Source organism: Chiroxiphia lanceolata, chromosome 1 (assembly GCF_009829145.1).
Source record: "Chiroxiphia lanceolata isolate bChiLan1 chromosome 1, bChiLan1.pri, whole genome shotgun sequence".
NCBI classification, from domain to species: Eukaryota; Metazoa; Chordata; class Aves; order Passeriformes; family Pipridae; genus Chiroxiphia; species Chiroxiphia lanceolata.
Genome location: NC_045637.1, coordinates 4,436,505 through 4,456,262, shown reverse-complemented (window position 1 = coordinate 4,456,262; position 19,758 = coordinate 4,436,505). Strand labels below are relative to the sequence as shown.

Sequence of the window (19,758 nt, the reverse complement as noted above, 5' to 3'; positions counted from 1 at the left end):
ACGTGGTGGGATTCTTGAGGTGTCCTGTGCAGGATCAGGAGTTGGTCTCGATGATCCCTGTGGGTCACTTCCTCCTCAGGATATTTTATGATTCCGTGATTCTGCTTATCTTCTCATTGGGGTAGCAGAAGCTCCTCTCTGTGAGCTTTCACTGAGATTGCTGTGAGGTGAACAAGAACATTCTCCTACATGTAAACTCGGCTTTTTGTCATCTGACAGGCTCGCTCTTGCTGCATAGCACTGGAAAGAAGAACCTCGGCCATCACTTGGGCTGTTAGCTCTGTGTATAGCCATGAAAGAAAAGCAAAATGACTTGTGTTAGAACTCAGACCCATGCCTTCATGCCTAAATTATTCTGATCTCTGACACTATAGTCAAGAATCCTGAAGAAGGATTCATGAACTTAGTTTCATGAAGTAAGACCTTGATATCCTGCCGGCACTGGCAGCTTACAAAGCACTTAGAAAAACTCACATCTCTGCCAGGAAAGTTTTGGTACTTTTTGCAGCATCTGAAGAGGGAATGAGAAAGATGGGAAGTGGGTGAGTCACTGGAGATATTTGAAAGATGTGTAGATGTGGCACTTAGGGTTTGGTGGACCAGAGTCCAGTGACATGGACTTGTCAGTGCTCAGTTAATGGTTGGACTTGAGGAACTTATGGGTCTTTTCCAACTTAAATAATTCTATGGGTTTATGATTGCAGTGGATATTCCCCATTGCACCCCTGTTAGGTACCAAAAGCCAAACAGTACTCACCACAGAGCACTGAAATACTGCAGTGAAATGATCAATCATTTTTTGTCCTTGGGGACATGCTGCCATCTTCCAATCTGCAGAGCATGGGATGTGTGCTGTGATGTGTCATTTCAGGTGGCACCGCTCTCATAAGTGTCACCCAGCACTTCCCAAGACAATCCTGCTCAGTATGTGCCAACATACACAATGGGTACTACGGCTAGTCCATGAGCACCCACACCACACCAGACCCCTTCATGCATCCCCAGCACCCTCTTCCCAAGGGTGAAGGGATGAAGACCCTCTTCCTCTTTCCCAGCATGCAGGAGACCTTCCTTTCTTCTACTGCAAGACCCCAAAAGCTCAGACAAACATGGGAGGGATCACTCTCATCCCTCTCCTGGCCCTCACCATGGGAAGGGGATAAAGTACTCTGCTTTTAGGCTTTTTCTTCCTAAAATGGGAGTCTTCCAGCTCTGATCCAAGCACTGGCATCCTCCCCAGTGCTCCTGTTTTGGGACTAAAGATGCCCAGAAGGGAAAAAGCAAGCCAAGCCTCACTTGTTTTCCTGTGTCATCCTTTGCTGGGTATCCCTGCACAGGGTAGTCCCTGTGCTCCCTGGCCACTTTTCCCTGTCCTAGCTTCCTCATCCTTGTTCTTACAAGCCCTGCCCTCTGCAGTGCTCAGCTTGGTGTTTAACCCTCTCCTTTCCCTTCCTCCCTTATTACTTTCTGACTCCGGTTCCTCTCCAATGTCTTCCCCACCTTCCTCTGTCCCAGAGTAGCTGTGGAGATCAGACCTGTCTTCTCCCAAATCCTGCACCAGAGCCACTCCTGCCCTTACACCTGGAAGACAGAAGGTACAGAATAGGCAGAGTGGCCTGTGCTCAGCCTTTCCCCAAGTGGAGCCCACACCTGCCAGCAGTACTTATTAATGCTGATTAGCCTGACTAATGAGAGTGCTATGCACACATCTGAGGGACAGCAAAACCCAGGGGGACAAGGAAGGAAGAAATTGCCTTTGCGCGTGGCTGTGCAGTTTCCTGTTGGCAGTTACCAGATGGCTGTGGAGGGAGGGCAGGGCTTGCTAAGAACCCTGGAGGAAGCTGGTCTGGCAGATAACCCCACGTGTGGAGTTAGGAGCTCCTTTACTGGTGCAGAATTGAAGATTTTCAGCCTTACTGGACCCTGATATGTTGTGAGTGTGATTGAGGCCTGGCTATGCTGCACCTCTGCCTTGCTACAGGTTTCTGGGCTGTAACAGGAAAAGCTTTGCAAAGACAACATGGGCTGTGCTGGATGCAACACAGGTGAGACACAGAGCAGGGAGAGAAAGAAGCTCAGCTGTTCCTGGATACCCATCCCCTGGAATGCCAACAAACTGCAGACATCCATGTGTTGTGGCGCAGGCTCGTGGTCAGCAAAGACCTTGTGTCCCAGGAATGGCTGTGATCCATCCCAAAAAATATCTGTGAGATTTTTCACCATCTTTCTTTGCCTCCCTCTGGGCAGCTAGTAGAAGAGGATATTTCTAATTCACTTTATAGGATTTTAGATACACAAGAGAAGCACAGTACATCAAAGAGGAATGAATGCTGTAATTCCCTGAGAGGTCGTGGCTTTTTACAGAGCTCTTTATTGCTGTTAAGCTCTTTAGGGAATGCTGTATTCTGTCTACCACAGGCTTGGTGGTGGCAGTATGACATGCAATGCCCATCCATCCTGATTACTATTTCAGCCTCTGGGGAATGATACAGATCCTCAAAGGTTGTTAAGTGCCGGATTTAATTCAAAATCATTGGGAATTCAGTGTCTAAATCTTTAAATACTCTGCATAAGAGACTGCCCTGCAACAGCTGGCTTGTGTATGCTTTGCCTTAGCAGTCTCTGCATGTATTTAATGATGCATGGAATCTCTCACCTTGCCCTTGGAGACTTCCCTGTGGTGTCATCTGTGGCTGTTCTCATTGGAGAAAGGGCAGGTTGGGGCGGGAACAGGACTATTGCAATCCATGTTGGAGATCACTAAGAGGCAACCCAAGGAGATACCCTGAGTGGAGGGATGGTGCAGGTTGAGGGGTAAGAGACTTTCTCCCAGTCTCCAGAAACACATAGAACTGAGGAATGCTTCAGCAGCAAAGAGAACAGGCAGGTAGAAGGTGCCCATTCAAAACTCTGCCTTTTGGGGGAGTATTTCTGATGGCAGATGAGTTTTCAGTTCTGAGTTTCAACTTTGTGCCCTGAGCACAAATGGGTGACTTTAAACAGGACAGAGTTTAGCAAGTGCTGCACCCTAAGGAAAAGCAAGATGTGTAAGCAGTAAAGATTGAACAGAAAGCACAAGAAGTCACAAAAAGTAGGTTAGTTTGTGAAGGATTTGGCCTTTTTCCAATTTTTGGAGACTGTGTCTGATAAGGGACCTGTGTCTGATTTGGAGCTGGTATAAAATGAAAAAGGACCACTGAAAACTCTGGATAAGGCAATAGGCACTACAAAATAAGGAGAATTATCCAGTCTTGGGTGATTATTATGGGGACTGAATAATACACTGGCAGTAAAGGGAGTTCAGACTACCATAGGTGAAGTTTACAGCAGAAAGACAGAGCTTAGACTGAGACGCTGTTTAGGAACTTAAAAAATCTGAGCAAATCATCTTAGAGATTTTTATACTGACCTCAAATGAACAACTGCACTGAGCAAGATGTTAAGACATTGCTGTATATGGCAAAAATACTGTTGATAGCAAGAGAATGGGAGGTGTGAATTTGTGGGTTGTTGGAACAAAGAAGCTAAAATAAGCTAGGCAGGAGCCTGCACATTTCCTCCTGTTTCTCTGAGTAGCCTTGGCAAAAGGCAGTGCTGTTAACAGCTCTGTTTATGTGACACACTTTTTCATTACAAACAGCTTAGGAGGCATGGAAAGGTCTAAGACTATGCGGTGTGTTGGTGGGCATGAGATTTCGGGGGTTTGCAGGGAAGTGCAGACCTCTGAGGCATAACGTTATTTTTCTCCAAATGAGGTGGTGGCAGAAAATCGTGGCAGAAATGTGAAGCGATCAGTCTGGCTGAGAAGGCAGAGCCTGGTCTGTGTGTGCTGATGAATCATTTAACAGAGGTGTTGGCTGTGAGGTGCCTGTGTCAGAGGATTAAGGAAATAGATGAGGTATAAGGAAACAACAGTACAATTAGGTCCTGGGAAAGCTCACCATGTTCACGACCATGTCTAGAATGGGAAACAATGACCAGAACAACAGTCTTACCTCCCATGGGATTGTGCCACAGTGTTGATGTCCCTCATCACCACACCTTGGAAAGAAGACCCTCTACAAAAGAGTAGAGATCCCAGCAGAAGGGCATTGAGTCAGCTGAAGTGCTGGGGAAGGAGGTCACAGTCCTGGCAATGGCAACTACTGTGTCCCAGGGCAATCAAGAGCCTGAGTTAATGGACCAGCTAGAGCTGAATGCGTCACTCAGCTGGGAGCTCTCTGATTCTGTGAGCTGAATCACTCCCCACGGACCCCGCTGTCTGGAACAGGAACTGGAATATCCACTGATATTGATTGGTTGGGGAAACAGTTTGGGGGAAACATTTATATGTGTTGCAAGTGGCAAACTCTTGCAAACCCCACTGCAAGAGGCAGTTTGAGGCATTAGTTGTGTTGTGCTCCTCTGAAAAGGAGATGAATGTCCCATGGTCAGATTCCAGGGAAGCAGAGTATTCTAGGATGCCCTAGCTTGGACCAGCGCCTGCTGTTCTGAATGGTACCAGTGAGTACCAGGAAAAGCCAGGTTTGATGAATTCTTAGTAGTATTCCAGTTGTAGTGTCCATAGACATAGGAGTGGGGAGACTTGGAGCGACAACAACAGTTATTCGTGTTCATGCTACAGGTTTTGCTGTTTTCCCAGGATAACTTTTTTGTATTTGTATTGTTTCATTGGTACAATGTCATCTAAAACATTTACCCACCACTGTGGACAGAGTTTTGGGTCATCCTTACCTTTACATACCTTTTAAACATGGCTCTTAGTTCATCCTAGTGACTTTATACAGGAGTGAATTTCAGCCTATATACTTGACATGGATTCTTTTTCTATGCTTGGAAGTACCAGCATTTAAGTGACTGATTGGACAGACTGATAGTGTGAATTAGGACAGCAAGCCTTGATTTTACAACATACCTGGAAGAAAAACCAAACCAGACTAGTATAGCATCATAGTCTGGTTCTGGTTCTGTTCTTTGGGGAGAGAGAGCAGAACAGCAGAGTTTGTTGGGAAGCATGTTAATTTTCACAGATTTTTGTATACTTGTCAGTAGTTTAGGAGATTTAGTGATCCAAATACAGGTGGGACATATCCTTAACCTCTACCCAAGCCCAAGTAGTGTGTATGAAAGCATATACACTCACATGTATGTTTTTCTTATAGCTGAAACAATGAGAGGAGACTTTACACCTTGACTTCATCTCCTCATCCCTGAGAAGGTTCAGACTTTTTCAGGAACAAATGAGTAGTTACCAATGACATGTGGGTTCAAATACTTTCTTTCCAATTCCATTGGCATCTAAAATCTTTGCGGCAGATAGCTCTGGAAACATCTCTCTAACCCTTTATTCTTAAGCACATGCCCAAGGCACAAAAATCTTTCATTACAAACCGGAGATATCCTGTTTTCTAAGTAATCCTAGAAGTCCTGCATTACGATGTCAAACGCGAAAAGAAAACCACAGTAAAGAATTTGTTACTAGCAAAATGTCTGTATTAAAATACAAAGAAACCTTCCCTGTTGGGAACAGTCATTAATAGACTCTCTTTTACATTGGTACTAACAGCACTGTAAGTTCCATTCTCCAAACAGACCACAATGTTCTTGAGGAACAAATTCCACCACTGTCAGTCTGAACCTCAGCCTAAAAAACAAAGAGTTCAAAGACAATAGTATCGTGCATCCTAGTAATCCAGCATCATGGCACTGGCTTACTGCAGCATGTCCCACCAGATGTTGTTTATATCTGGACAGCACTTGGTGATGGCAAGCTCACAGGGCTCCCTATTGTGTTTGAGAAGGCGATGATTGCATTGGAGCCCTTGGAGCTCTTGTTCATGCCCAGGATGTCCACGTTGGTTTGCTCTGGCTCAGCTTTCCTGAAGATGTTTTTCATGGTTGACTGGAAGTTGTTGGTGACAAAGCAGTAGACAATGGGGTCCATGCAGCTGTTGAGGCTACTCAGGGTCACTGTCACATGGTAGACGAGGATGCTGACATTTTGGGGCATGTCTGGGTTGATGGAGATTGCGACCTGCCGCACGTGGAAAGGAGTGAAGCAGATCATGAAGATGATGAGGACAGTGATCAGGAGCTGCACAGCCCTCATCCTCCTCTCCCGGCTCTGGTGCATGAGGCTGGGCTTGGACAGGGCACACATAATCCTCGTGGTGAAGAAGATGATTATGATGAGGGGGAAGAAGTACTCGCAGACCATCAGGACCAGAATCTTGGAGAGGCAGCACTCAGCAAACTTTATTGCCATGGTCAGGATGGAGAAAGTCACCACTGTGGCAAAGATCCAGATGAAGACGCAGATTCCCTTGGCACAGGTGGGGTTCCTCCATTTCCGTGAGGCCTCCACCTGTACGATGGCCAGGTATCGGTCAACGCAGATGCATGTCAGGAAGAGGATGCTGCAGTACATGTTGACAAAGTAGCCAAAGATGTGAATCAAGGAGCAATGCTGGCAGTCCCCTGCACTGTAGAACATGATGATCCGGACAGGCAAGGAAAAGCCTACCAAGAGATCAGTAACAATCAAGTTTATGGTGTAAATAACAGAGGTGGTTTTTGTCTTGGTACGGAAGCAGAAGACGTACAGTGCCAAGCTGTTCAACACAACACCCACGAGGAAAATGATGGCATTGACTACCATCAGGACAATCCACAGGTTGTAAAATTCTGTGGACAGTTCTTTGTCTTCGTGGATGAACTTGGAGAACAAGTAGATGCTGGTGTTGGGTTGCTGGGTGGAGTTGATGGAGTCAAGGGTGGAGGAGGTCGGCATGGTCGCTGACTGACAGCGATCTGGAAGAAAACAAAGAGTCAGAATTCCTTAGGGCTCAAAATCTTGTCACGTAAGAACATTTCAACCAACATGTTTGGATATCCCAAGTAGTAGATCCCCATCTGCCAATATGAGATTACCAATAATTGCAAGGAAAACGTCTGAATTTATAATTACTGTCTTCCAGTGGTGCCAGATGCGTATTTTAAAAAAGACACACAATCCTCACTTCAAGTTTCTCTTCCTCTTCTCTGTGCAAAAGTGGTTTTAAGGCCAGAAGACCTTTGCACAACCATAGCCCCAGCATCTATCTCCTAAAATATCATATCCTTCCCCTGGGCAGGTGATCCCATTAGAGAGTCACATGCAGCAGCATTTTCAGAAACTGTAAGACTTTTCTGAAATCAAAGGCTGACTGAATCTTCCAGGAAAGCAGAAGCAGATTGTGTGGCATCTTATAGAGATCTGCAGTCACAGCAACAGCAGCCGGGAGATTTCAAGCTAAGGATGTCAGCCACTACTCCTGCCAGGGTTTGACAGTTTAATTTGCAAATCATTCCTGACTTATACACTATTTTAAACTGATTTGTATATTAAAAAGATTTTTTAAAAAAGAGAGTCACAATATATACAGAGACTTGGCTGGTTTAAATAAAAATAAATGGTTGCAAAATGTCTGGAATACTTCAAAGCGGCTGGGCAGGGCTTTGAGGTTAAAAAAATCAGCTTGAATCAGCAGAGAATGATGCTGAAAACTTGATTTATGAGAGTTTGAAATCCCTGCTACCAATGAGCCAAGTGTGGAAGTACTAGGGAAACAAGGAGCTGCAAACACAAATCCCAGCGCTCATAGAACTTCAGGGTGCTTGGTTGTGTGTCTCTGGAAGACTTGAATTGCTGGGGAAGTCTGGATGTCCAGCTCCCCAAGCACACCCCATCCTCTGGCAGCTGGCTTTTTTCTTGCACTGATCATTTTTGCTGCTTATGGGGATCAGGAGGATGGACCAAAAGTGTTCCTTCACCTATGAGGTGCTTCAAGCCATTGGTGACCATGGACAAAACAGGGGAGAAAGCTACCTAGGACAAAAGTGGATCCTCCTGAGAGTTCCTGCTGGCCAAAAGCAAATGTTTTGCAGGGAACAGTTCTATGTCCAGAAAAACATCACAGCAGCTCTGAGCCTGCCTGATGAGTGCCAAAGCCTTTTCCTACCTGGCCACCAGAAGCTTATTTGTCGGGCTAATGAAGTACAGATCCCTGCTAACTGTAACTCTCCAACTCTCAAACTCCTCCACACTCCCTGACAAAAGCAGAAGGCTTCCAGCACTCTGGGATAGAGAGCTGGGGAACTGAGATTTAGGAGAAGAGCTTCCCAAGTCTCTCTGCATTTTCTGGATACAGCAAATGTGTCTCACCAGCGATTGGTCAATAGTAAATATTCAAGGTCAAGAGTCCTCATGGGGTGCTACAGCCCGGTGGTGGTTATTCTGTATGGTTCATTCAAGCCAGGTGAATGTGAAACAGAACATTTGTTGAGCAAAAGCAGAGATTAGGACTGAGAATTTAGAAGACCAGGTGTAAAATTTCCGGAGGAAATTCTTGGAGAAGTGATTTTGCCATCATGATGAAGCTTGAGTTTGTTGGCCTGGAGTCTGGGAATTGCTCTAATTTCCTCTTGCCTCTCACCTAGTCTGTGGAAGTGAAAGAAAAAGCTGGTTTTCAATATCCTTGAACCTGAAAGGCTATTTCTAATCAAGTGGCAATTCATTCTTTTTAGGTAGCCACTCAGTCAAGTCCAAGGAATTGAATTGTCCATTGGAATGTCTGGTGCTCAAACATAAAGTCCTCCTGAGATGAAACCCGGTGGCAGAGTACACTGCAAGACTGAAGTCCTGAAGCCTGGGTTCAGGCCACCTGTAATGTCCCAAAGAACTACTGGGCAAATAGGAACAATGGTAACTTCCGTCTACTTCTGCCATCAGGCCATCCCCAGCAGCAACCAGGTGCTGGAACATCTTGTGTTCCAGGAGTGACCAGATTACCTCACCCTACACTGAGCTGCGGTGGCAGCCAAAGCAGCACATGTTCACAGCATTTTATCTGGGTCTGACTGAGCCTGCAGACTCCTGGGGGACAGTCTTGTCTCTTTACATCTTGTGCCAACAGCTCTGTCAGTGAAAAACAGGAAAAGCTGACCCCAAGACTGGCTGAAGGTAGTGGATCTGCAAAGTCTGGCACCTGAGAAAGATACATGGGAAGGATGCAAAACCCTGGCCCGTTTTCTAATAATTTCCTAAAATTCTCGCCATCTGAACTCCTCTAGTTGTTTGTTTCACTCTTTAATTGCAAAAACAAACTGAAATGAGCAGATGCCTGGATCTGCTCCCAGCTTTCTCTTTGCAGATGCTATCAAGAGGAGCACTGCAGAAGCCAAGGAATAAGGACTTTGTTGCCCATGGAGTGCAGTGTGATCTTGTGTATCTGTGTTCAGACAGATAGTTGAGCAAGGGGAGAAGACCAAATCACCCACCCCATCCCTTAGCATGCATTAGACTGTTTTGAATTGCATATGCATTTGTCTTCTTGTTGTAATTCTGTGGCACTGACTCTTTGCTCTGATTTTGCATCTTGTTAGTAGCTTGCCTCCTCTGGGAGATTTTTCTTCAGTTTCAGATCCTTGATCACAAACACTTGATATTCATCTTATTTTGCCTGTCCTGCCTCAGTGAAATCAGCAGCTCTAAGTGCATTCAGATGTTTGTCATCCTCACAATGCCATGGAGGGATGTAGGTTACAGACTAATAGAAAGGGATCCACCGTGAGTACTGTCCATGCACACGAGTTAAAATCATCAGCATATACAGTGTCCTGGCTTGTATGGTCACCTCTTCCACTGAGCCCCATGTGCAGTGAAATAAATTCCAGATTTTTTTACCTGCTAAAAAACAACAGGTAACATTTCTTTGCCAAATTGAATATGCAGAGGAGGAGCTGCATTGGAGCTTGGGTCTTTTCCCAGTCCGTCACTGCCCTATCTGAACTCAAAATCTAAACAACTACATGAAAGAAGCCCCAGCCAATTTAATTAATCCTGAAGATTTCCTCCCTGACAGGCTGTGGAAAAGCTGCCTCTTGGGCTGTGGTGGGAAAAATCTTCCTCTAATCGAATAGCTACTGATAGATGTTTGGGTGAATGGCCTCTTCCTTTCTTTGTGGGACTGCCCTCATCTCATGGCTCACAAGCAGAAAGGATGGAGAACTGGACTAGCAAAGCAACAGAATTCCTCTGAGTGCTTTTAATGAGATGGAGCCGGACCAAACCCTTACAACTACTAAGGATTTTTCCATTGTGGGACTCCAAGCCCTTGAGAAAGGTACATTGCCCCATTTTGTAGCAGGCTGAACCAGGCACAGAAAGGCAGCCTGACCTCGTGTCTGAGCAAAAGCAAACATCTCCAAAGATTTTCAGTGCTTCCCCTCTCTAAGTCTCAAAATTACCCCAATCAGATCTCTGCCATCAGAAATACTCATGCAGGTGTTAAAGTGAGTCAGTTCTGCTACCCATCACCACAGAGTGGTGGCGTGTGGAAGTCAGTGAGGGGCATGGCTAAACATATACGAAGCTTTGCAGCCTCTGCAAACCTTTATTTTGCTGTGTTTCACACTATTTATTACTTGTAGCTATGGCATGAGCTCATACAGAGCTGCCACAACCACCTTAACTTAAAGAGTAAATAGTTTTTGGGCTAACCCCCTTCCTCAAAGAGCTTGGAGCTCAACCTTCTTCATACCTAATCCAGCTCTCAGCACCACAGATCTTCATGCAGTACCTGTTTTTTTGGAGCTGGCAGTCTGCAAACCCCAAGATGGGTAAACATGCATCCTTCTGAGCGCTGTCTGACTGTGCCAGTTGACCTATGCTGTTATATTATACCTCTCAGGCTGGATTTTGTCTCTCTGTCTGGGAGACTGTGGGTAGCATTTCCTTAAAAGTACACCAGACATCTGGGTAGACATGGGATAAGGGGAGGGACAGAGACTGGAGGTTGACCTGGTTTTCCTTGTTCTCATAAAGGTCCCTGCTCAGCACTGGGAGAGGGGACCCTGCTCTGAATTACTTTCTCATTGTTGCATGACACAACCAATTCCATCACTCTTGGGCCAAATAGGAAGCAGATGGTCACTGCAACCTCTTCCCTTGCTCACTCACTGCTTGGCATCACACTTGTTCATTTAGCATGGGCAGCTCAGTGCTACATCTGCCCCAGGAGGAGATCCCTGATCACCCCATATTCCATTTCTCCCAGCTGTTTGCTTGGTGTCAGCCTTAAGCCTCATCCTCCACTTGCTGAAGTTAACAGGGTTTGCTTCCTTGGCCCAGGGGACTTTTGGATCTGGCTCAGTGATTTAGGCAATGGGATACAGAAGAAAAGGCAGGTCAGGCAACTGAGCTTTGTCCAAGAGGGTTATTTATTGTTGTGTGAAGATTTGATCTCTGTGTGCAAACGCAGAGAACACCAGAGCCACTCACCGGGATCGGAAAGTTGAAAAGGACATTAACAAGCCTGAGTGTTATTTACTATAAACAGCTTCAGCTTTTCTCATCTCCCTGTCCTGAACCAAAAAGTCTGATATGTCAACCTGGCTCCTCTATCATCCCCCCTATCCCCCTCACCCTGTCCTGCTTGCTGGTGTTACTCTCTGCCTGAGGTGGCAGCAGCATGTGTTTAGCTTTGCTGCTTCCCCTTGTTTAAAGTTCCCTGGGTGATTTATCATCATATTTATAAAGGAAGGGTTAAACTCACTCTCTTTCAGTTTAAATTGTATGATTCTCCTTCTGGCAAGCTCTCAGTCAACTATGGCTCAAACTGGCCAAATATGGTGTTTTTGTGCATGTCGACCTTGCCCTATATGTGGTAGAGCTTGTTCTGTGTGCCTCGTGCTCAGCCCGGGGAGGGTGAGTTTGCTGACAGTGGGAACAGAGAGAGAAAGGGAGAGAAAGGGAATGAATCCAGCTGCTGAAAGGGAAAAGCTGGTGCCCATCTAGCCTTCAGGCTTTGAGAGGGGAGCTAATGTCTGGGGGAGAAAGATCCCACCTTGAAACAGAAATGGGGTCATTCTCAGGGCAGGTACAATCCCATATTTGCAGGCATCATATCTCTGCTCTCACTTGATTCCTGGGCATTGATGTTTCTTAGAAGCCTCCAGGTCTGAGGATGGCTGGATTGAGTGTGTGAAACATCCAACTGCCAGGGAATTGCAGTTGGAAATACCCAAACCCAGTCCAGAGCTGGATTATTTCTTCCCCTCCAATACCATGGACATAAAAGGTACTTTGGAGACACAAAACACATAGTTCTGTGAGTGTCAGATTAAATGGCACCTGCTTTCTTACAGCCTCGTGTCTCGCAGTGGCTCGCAGGGCTGGGGGAATGCTCTGCCCTGCTTGAGATGCTTAGTATAACTTTTTCCCATGTGGACACTTGGCTGCCTTAATGAGCACTCACATTCCAGCTCTTCCCTTGGCTCCGACACTTGTTTGACTTTCTCCTTTCTTTGCTGCCTAATTTCCTGAAAATTAAGGTGATCTTTCCCTTCTGCCAAATTTTGGTTGAAATTAGCCCGCAGATTGAAAAACATTGGGAGTACAGAGGAAATCAGAGCTGACAACCACACAAACAGGCACTGAGAGTGATCCTTGCTTCCTCTAATGTGAACCTGCAAGGCATTTGCTAGCACTCTCCACCAGACATCCTTTCATTTAGGTTGTATTCCCTGCAAATTCACAATTGCTTTGGCATTGGAACACAGCAAACAGGGCTGGGTGGTTTCTCTGAAAAGAGAGAGCATTGCCTGCTTCTCATTGTTTTCCTAAAGAGAAATTACTTCAGATTTGCACCAAATCATGGCAGAACCAGCCTGACTGGGAACTGATCATAGCTATTTGCTGGGCGTGTTTTGCCCATCTGTCATGAAGATGGTCAGCAACTCTGGCTTTGTCCAGTGGTTTGAATGGTCATCTGCTGAATTACAGCTTTTGTCTGGAAGGAGAAAGGTGTGAATTTCCTTTGTAAAGAGGGGATATCCCCTCCACACCCTCTTTTGCAACTCTAATGCCATGAGTATCAGATTTCCCACCTGGCCAGAGGGAAAACTTGTATGTCCAGTCCCAGAAAATAGCCAGGGGTTGTCCTCCAAGTCATGCAAACAATCACTGACTGAGGATATGTGGAGGTTGATGCAATGCTGGTTGTTATTCTGGTGTTGCTGTTGTGCTATTGAGCTGTGTGACGCCTGCCTGAGATGCCCACATAACCTATATGTGGTCCTTCATCTCCAAGGCCCTGCTGTGGGTGGGTAAAGGAGATTGGTCTGAGTTGTGATCTGAGCTCCACCCACCATACTGTGTTCAATCCTGTGTGTGCACATGAATTGATTCCATGTTCTCCAGTAACCTCAAGGCCAAAATCTGAGAACAAGGGATCCAGATTCCTGGCTCAGCCTGGGACAAGCAATAGCCTGTGGATGCCCAAGCAATGATTTAGTCCAACAGGTTGCCCTAGGCCATGAGGGATCAGTGCCAATTAGAAGAGGAGAGCACAACTCTCCAAACTGCATTCCTCTTCTTCACAGAGCAAAGTGACCCAGATGGGATAGATGCCACTTGGCTTGGTCCACGTACCAACACTCTACTGCTTTAAACCAGGTGATGGATCACCAGTCCTGGATGGCCCAGAGACAACCTGCTTAAAACTTGGAAAGATCTGCGTGGTTCTCCTCAGCCCTGTCCTGACCATGCATGAAAAATAGGAAATGAAACTCCCAAAGGTTCACAGAGCAGGAAATTCACATGCTGGCGGATGAGCTTATATCTCCTCTGTGGCTGTTTGCAGCATCAATGCCTCAGCCTTTGAAAGAAGGAGCTCAGATGTACATGTGGAAGCAAACAAAGAAGTGGGATTGTACAGACATTGCCTCTCCAGACCTACAAATATTCACCCAGCAGCCATGGGCACGCAGAGGTCCCTCAGCACATCTTTGTTGAGGCTTGCTGGTACTGGTCACCTATAATAAAGGTGCTAAAAAAGGCTTTTTGCCTCCTCTTCCCTGTTTATATCCCACTGTGTAGAAAAGTCCTTCCTGAAACATTGCCTTATCAATACCATTGTATTTTTCATGTCCCTTTTTTCTGCATTACCAGATCTTGGCCTTGGAATGACAGAAACACTAAATGTCTTGGTGAAAGCTCTATAAATCACGCTGTCAGCATTTAAAGGACCAATATCTCATACCCTGTCAGGGCTCATACCAAGTGCCATCTGTCACAAGGGAGCATGGAGTGACACCTCTGCAGTAAGTGCTCTGTGTTTTCAGCTCTGATACTTTTAGAGAAATCAGAGCATGACTTCCTGCCTGTATCCCTCTCTGTCCCTTGTGAACCCGTATATGTGAGGGAAAACTACGTATTTTTTGGGGAATTTTTTTCCAAGACAGTTAACATTTGTTTTAAGATCTAGACCTGGAACAAAACACATGGATTTGGATTCTTCTGGGTCCAGCCAGTAGAGATGAATTTGAGCTTGTCTTCTTGGGAGGTTGCAATAGTACAAGAGAAATGTGTTTGATTTTATTGGGATTACAGTAATCCATCTAGAGATTCAAGGGTGCCTGAGACAAAGTGCTAGAAATGTCAGTTTGGAATAACAGCTATCGTGGCTGTGCACAAGGAGAACCCTGCAGTGAAAATTACCATATAGGCACATTCAGGAACTTCACAGGCAAGTGCAAAAACATTGTGAGAGATTAAACTGAGCAACATCTGGCCCGTGCATTGCTGCTTGCTTTTGAGAAGGAAATTTTTAATTGCAAATTCTGCAATCTTTGAGCACTTTCCCCCCTTTCTGCCTTCAGCTCCCTGTTTGCTCTGTGCCTTGGCAAGAAGCTGAAAAGGACAGGAAAGGAAAAGCAGCAGCAGACGTTTGCTGCTGGGGAATACCTGGGGTCCTGCATGGCCTGAGAATGCAGGACTGATGGAACAATGCTCACACCCCAGGGAGCACAGGGAATGAGGGTGACACCAGTGCAGGCAGGGATAAAGGGTGATGTGGAGGGGTCAGGTACACCATGAGGAGCAGGCCAACCTGCCACCAATCCAGCTCTGCCTCCCAGCACCCTCTCCAGGTCGTGCTGCTCTCTTGACTGCAGGGAGAAACTGAGGCACAGCCATGTGTGGGCTTGGCCCATGGAATGCAGTGAGATGAGACACCCAGCAGACAGTTTTTGAGGCATCCCAGGATGGACAACCAGGTCTTAACCCTTTGGGAGATGGGTTTCAGTGGTTTCCTTGGCTAGGCGCATACGACACTTTGCTGTGCAAACCCCACAGCACCTTCACGGTTTTGCAAATTTTTGATTAAACAGGTTAACCTGGAAAAAGTCTGCTGTTGGTCTGTTGCTATGAAAGCAGGGAGCATTTCTGAAGAGGTCTGGTTAAGGACATTGGAAAGGATCTGCTTCTCTTTCAACTGACTCAACAAGTGGGTTCAGAGAAGGGAAACAGCACCTTTCCTAGAGCTGAGTTTGCACCTGCTGCGTGGTCAAACAGGTAAAACATCCCCACTTGCAGCTGACCCCATTCCAGGCAGTACCATATCTCTTCTCCTGACTTCCAAAACCTTCCTGAATGCTTTTTGACAAAAGTTAATTATGCCTGGGAGTACACAGGTACAAACAAGACATCACACCCCTCTTCACAAGAGCTGGAACAGTGCTTTTCAATAAGGGAAAGCCAGTAACTTTTCACACTTCTCATCACCCCCCATCTTCTTGCAAAAATACAAATATCACTACACTGCCCCAAAATCCAGGAGCAGAGAAGCTCAGGGGGGAGAAGCCCCTTGCAGCCCCTCACAGCTGCTGGCATGGCCTGGCTCTTCAGGTCAGGCACCTCCTGATGAACTTCCACACCTGCTGCACAGGCAGAGCCAGAGATTTCCCGAGCTGCTCACCCACCTGCTCAGCACAGGACCCTTCCCTCTGCCAACCCTGCCAGGGCTCCCTGCTGCATTAGCCATGCTTTCCACTGCAGGCTTGGAGTCCAGTCTCTGGCAAATCCCTCCTGGCCCCTCACTGTCTCTTCTCTCATCCCATACTCCCCTTACTCTCTGACCAATATCCCAAAGCATTCACTGCAAGGGACCTTGCAGTGTATCCCTCCACGGCAGACTGACTTACCTCTCACTCAACCTCCTTTCTATGTTAGAGTTGCTGCAGGCAAGAAAATTTCCTTGTGGTCCTGAATGCTATCACTCCAGGAAAGAGACATCTGTTCCTACAAGCAGAACAACTGGAGTGACTATGGAATATGAAGAAATGCCTAATCTCTCTCTCGTGTTCTCTCTCTCTCCCCCCCTCTCTTCTAAATATAGCCTTGCAACTAATGGGAAAAAATACACACTACCAAAAAAAAAAAAAAAATTTCCACTTGTCTTTAGTGTTCAGAATTTCTCCCCAAACATCTGGCTCCTTGCCCTAAATCTCTCTGAAATTTATGAAGTGCTGTAAATGCTAAAGAGGGCTCCAGCCTTACTCACAGTGCTAATGCCTGAACATCTCTAGTAAACTAAAACTGATGTTGCTGCCCCCAGGTCAATTTTCCTGTGTCTCTGTGGGAACAAAATCTCCTTGCTGAGAACTCACCAGCTCAAGGCCACTCTAAATACGTGTGACATGAGGAAAATACCCCTCTTTTCATCTTCCTGCTGTGAACTGGGATTAGACAGAGGCATCCCTGGCAGTTGCAGGAAGGTGCCGAACCAAATGCCACAAAGCCTGTGACATGCTTTGAACCAACCCAGCTGTCCAGGCCCTGAGAAAAACTCTGGCACAGGCAATCAAAGGATGATTATGCACACTTTGGTGGTGCTGGCTGCAGCCATTTGGGAGAGGGGGTATAAGATCTATCCAGGGATTGGGATGAAATGGCTGAGCATGGGTAGCAATGGAGAGTCCGAGGCTCCACTGAGGAGCCCCCCAGCATGTTCTTCCATCCTCACAAAGCCCTTCCCTACTGGTGGTGGACTCATTGTGGGTATTAAGTCCCTCTCAGAGGGGGGATTTAAGTATCTCTTCACCTTTGGCTCCCTGGGAAAAGATTGCGATTGGACAAAGCATAATGAATTATCCAATTATTGAGGTGGGTTCAAATCATGTGGCCAGAATGGCTTTCAAGATATCTCTGCTGATTGATGCTCTAAGGACTCAAATCTCCTAAATCCCCCAAAGTCCCACCTCAAGTCCCACTTCCTGCTCTAAATTGGATACCAAAAAAGACATTTTTTGTGAGGCTTGCACAGATGTTCTCCTTAGGAGGGTTTAGAGGTCCGTTTTGGGAAAAAAGGCAGAAAAAAAAGTGAGAAGTTCCATCAAATTTAGTTGTTTAGAAAGACAGAGAGGATGGATGCTGGATTTTAGTATCAGCCCTGGCTTGCTCTTTTCCATCCCCCTTTAGATAAAGACAGTGCTGGTGCCAACACAATAAACATACAGGATATGGCCCGTCACAACACGACAGGATCAACTGAGAGGCATTGAATTCCAGGTCAAGAGGCCAAATCCATAAATAGAGGAGAGGTAAACTCCACACATGCATGTCTCACTGGAGCACAAACAGTAGCTATGGTTATTAGAGAAGGTTGACCTCATTTTCTGGAATTAGTTTTTCACTCTTGGATCTTTCCCAGGAAGACGGAGCTGATCTTTTTGGTCTGGTTATTTTATTGATTTTCTATTTTGAGTTTCCTCACACTGAGGGGCAGATTCTTCCCCCAGTTTCAGGAACATCCTCATGGACTTTATGAGACCTCTGATCCAGGCATCCAGCCTTCCACAACTGATCTCCAGCTCAGGCACGTGCCTGTGCTCTCGTCTGCTTTTCACTTCCTTATGCCTTGGGAAGCAAGTGTGGTTGGAAGGTCTCCACGAGCCCTGTCTGGGTGATCAGCTTGCCTTCACTTCCATCCTGGGAGTTCAACAGGGGGAAGAACAAAAGAGAAGAAATCAACCCATGGTCCAGCGTTGGACCCTGTGGAAGCACTGGGACAGGTTACCCAAAGAAGCTGTGGATGCTCCACCACTGAAAGTGTTCAAGGTCAGGTTGGATGAGGCTTGGAGCAATCTGGTCTAGTGGAAGGTATCCCTGCCCATGACAGTGGGTTGAAACTGGATGGTCTTTAATGTCTCTTCCAAGCCAAACCATTCTGTGATTCTATAATCCAATCATTCTTAATGCCCGTGGTGGCAAATGCCTCAGCCTGTCAACAACATTTTTGTATTTAGGGAATGTCTCTCTGCAGTTACAAATGTGAGACTGTAAGAAAGAGGAGACTTTTCTCTGGGATGAGCTGTGCCTGTTCACCTGCTCTGGGACTGCCTGGCCCTTCTTATGTGAGGACTAGCTTGGTTTTGTACTTCCACATAATACATGTCAGCCATGTTCCCATCCCTGTGCATGGGATAATCAGTGCCCTGCACTCCCCCACTATCCCAGCCTCTCCCTCCTCACTGGATTTAGAGCTAGACTCTGAGTGGCAACAGCTGCAAAGTTTCAAGTTGTGCCTGAGATAGTGCAGAACAAGCCATATTGGGAAGCAGATGCTGCTGTTAAGGTGGAGAAGGCACATCCGGGCTCAGGGCCATACTTTGTCCCAGACCCAGTTCCCACACTTGGCTTGAGAAGGAGTAGCTGATAAATGAAGAGCTTCTATCATATCTTGATTTTCAGTCATTTATCACCCTCCCAGAGGGAAGGGGAAGGGCAGGAAAAAAAGTAAACTTTTAGTAAGTGGAAAATTTTCAAGCTTGTTCATGGAATATACAATGGTATTAAATATTGGAGTGATGTTGTAGGTGGAAGAAGGTGTTGGCTTAGTCAAAATCAGCATGTAGGAGAAAGATTAATAGTTACAGCAGGGGGGGATCCTACTATCCCATAGTAATTCCTAGGAATCCATTTAACCTTGCTGTGTAAAATAGAGCTCTGGTTAAAAGTCTTCTGTGGCATAGATCAGCAAAGCAGGAGACCAGACAGCTCTTGAAGGAGGTGGAGAAAAAGCTGAACACCACCCTGAGGAGATGTCTCCCTGTTTCTGTCAGGAGAAGGGTGTATTTTTTCAGTCCTATTCAAAAAGGGGAATTGAGTGCCTTTTCCCCCTGCTGCAGGAGAAGAGATTGAGATTGGGCACAGTGCAGCGAACTATAACAGAGCTGAGATGGGCTCAAGGCATGTGGCCAGATCAGCTTTCAAGATGCCTCTGTTGACCAAGTCTGTAATGACCCAAATCAGAACCCCATGTCTGAACATGCCTGGGTTTATTTAGGAAGCTGAATTTCAGCTTTGTTATACTGATCCTCACAAATGAATTATTTTCTCCAGCAGTGAAAGAGAATTCCTACCCAAGAGAGTCTTGGACACAGACATAACAGAATCAGAGCTCAGAAAATTGAGTAGCCTTTACCCATGGTTGTGACTGTGTGGAGGACACTAAAGAGTGATCCTTGCTACATGGAGGACACTGAAGGGTGAGATCTTCACTGAGCTGTCCAGAAAACCTTTTTGTTGTCTGCTTCAGAGAAAGTGAGCTCACATGACCATAGGCCACCTCCATTGAATGTTCTCCTGAGGTATTTTATCACTGTTTTGGTCCTGCACCAGGAGGCAGGAGAATCAGAAGGAGAAATTGAAGTGATTAAATGCCCACAGTCACAACAGACACACACAGGCGCACTCCTGTCCTCAGAAAACTGCTTGCAGGGGAAGTTGCCCTGCTGATGTAGCTGCAGGTTTGATGGAGAGGGAACTATGTGGGCTCTGCTCCCTGCCAGGTGAGTAACCCTTTGCCATGGCAGATAAAGTTAAGGGCACAGAGGAGAGTCTACATCCGTTTTACCCTCTCCAACTACTCTTCCTTC

General features: G+C 46.2%; 1 protein-coding gene across 1 annotated transcript; it reads right to left on the bottom strand.

The window, feature by feature from the left end:
• Nucleotides 1-5,480: 5,480 nt before the first annotated feature.
• Nucleotides 5,481-16,193, bottom strand: GPR20 (G protein-coupled receptor 20). The gene is made up of 2 exons (XM_032698636.1): nt 16,024-16,193; nt 5,481-6,810 (listed from the first exon to the last, which is right to left on the bottom strand). The coding sequence occupies exon 2, from the start codon at nt 6,788-6,790 to the stop codon at nt 5,741-5,743; it is 1,050 nt and encodes a 349-aa protein (XP_032554527.1). The 5' UTR covers nt 6,791-6,810; nt 16,024-16,193; the 3' UTR covers nt 5,481-5,740.
• Nucleotides 16,194-19,758: the final 3,565 nt, after the last annotated feature.

Bases quoted from the DNA above. Each gene is read 5' to 3' on its own strand.
- GPR20 (XM_032698636.1), bottom strand. From the start codon at position 6,790: ATGCCGACCTCCTCCACCCTTGACTCCATCAACTCCACCCAGCAACCC.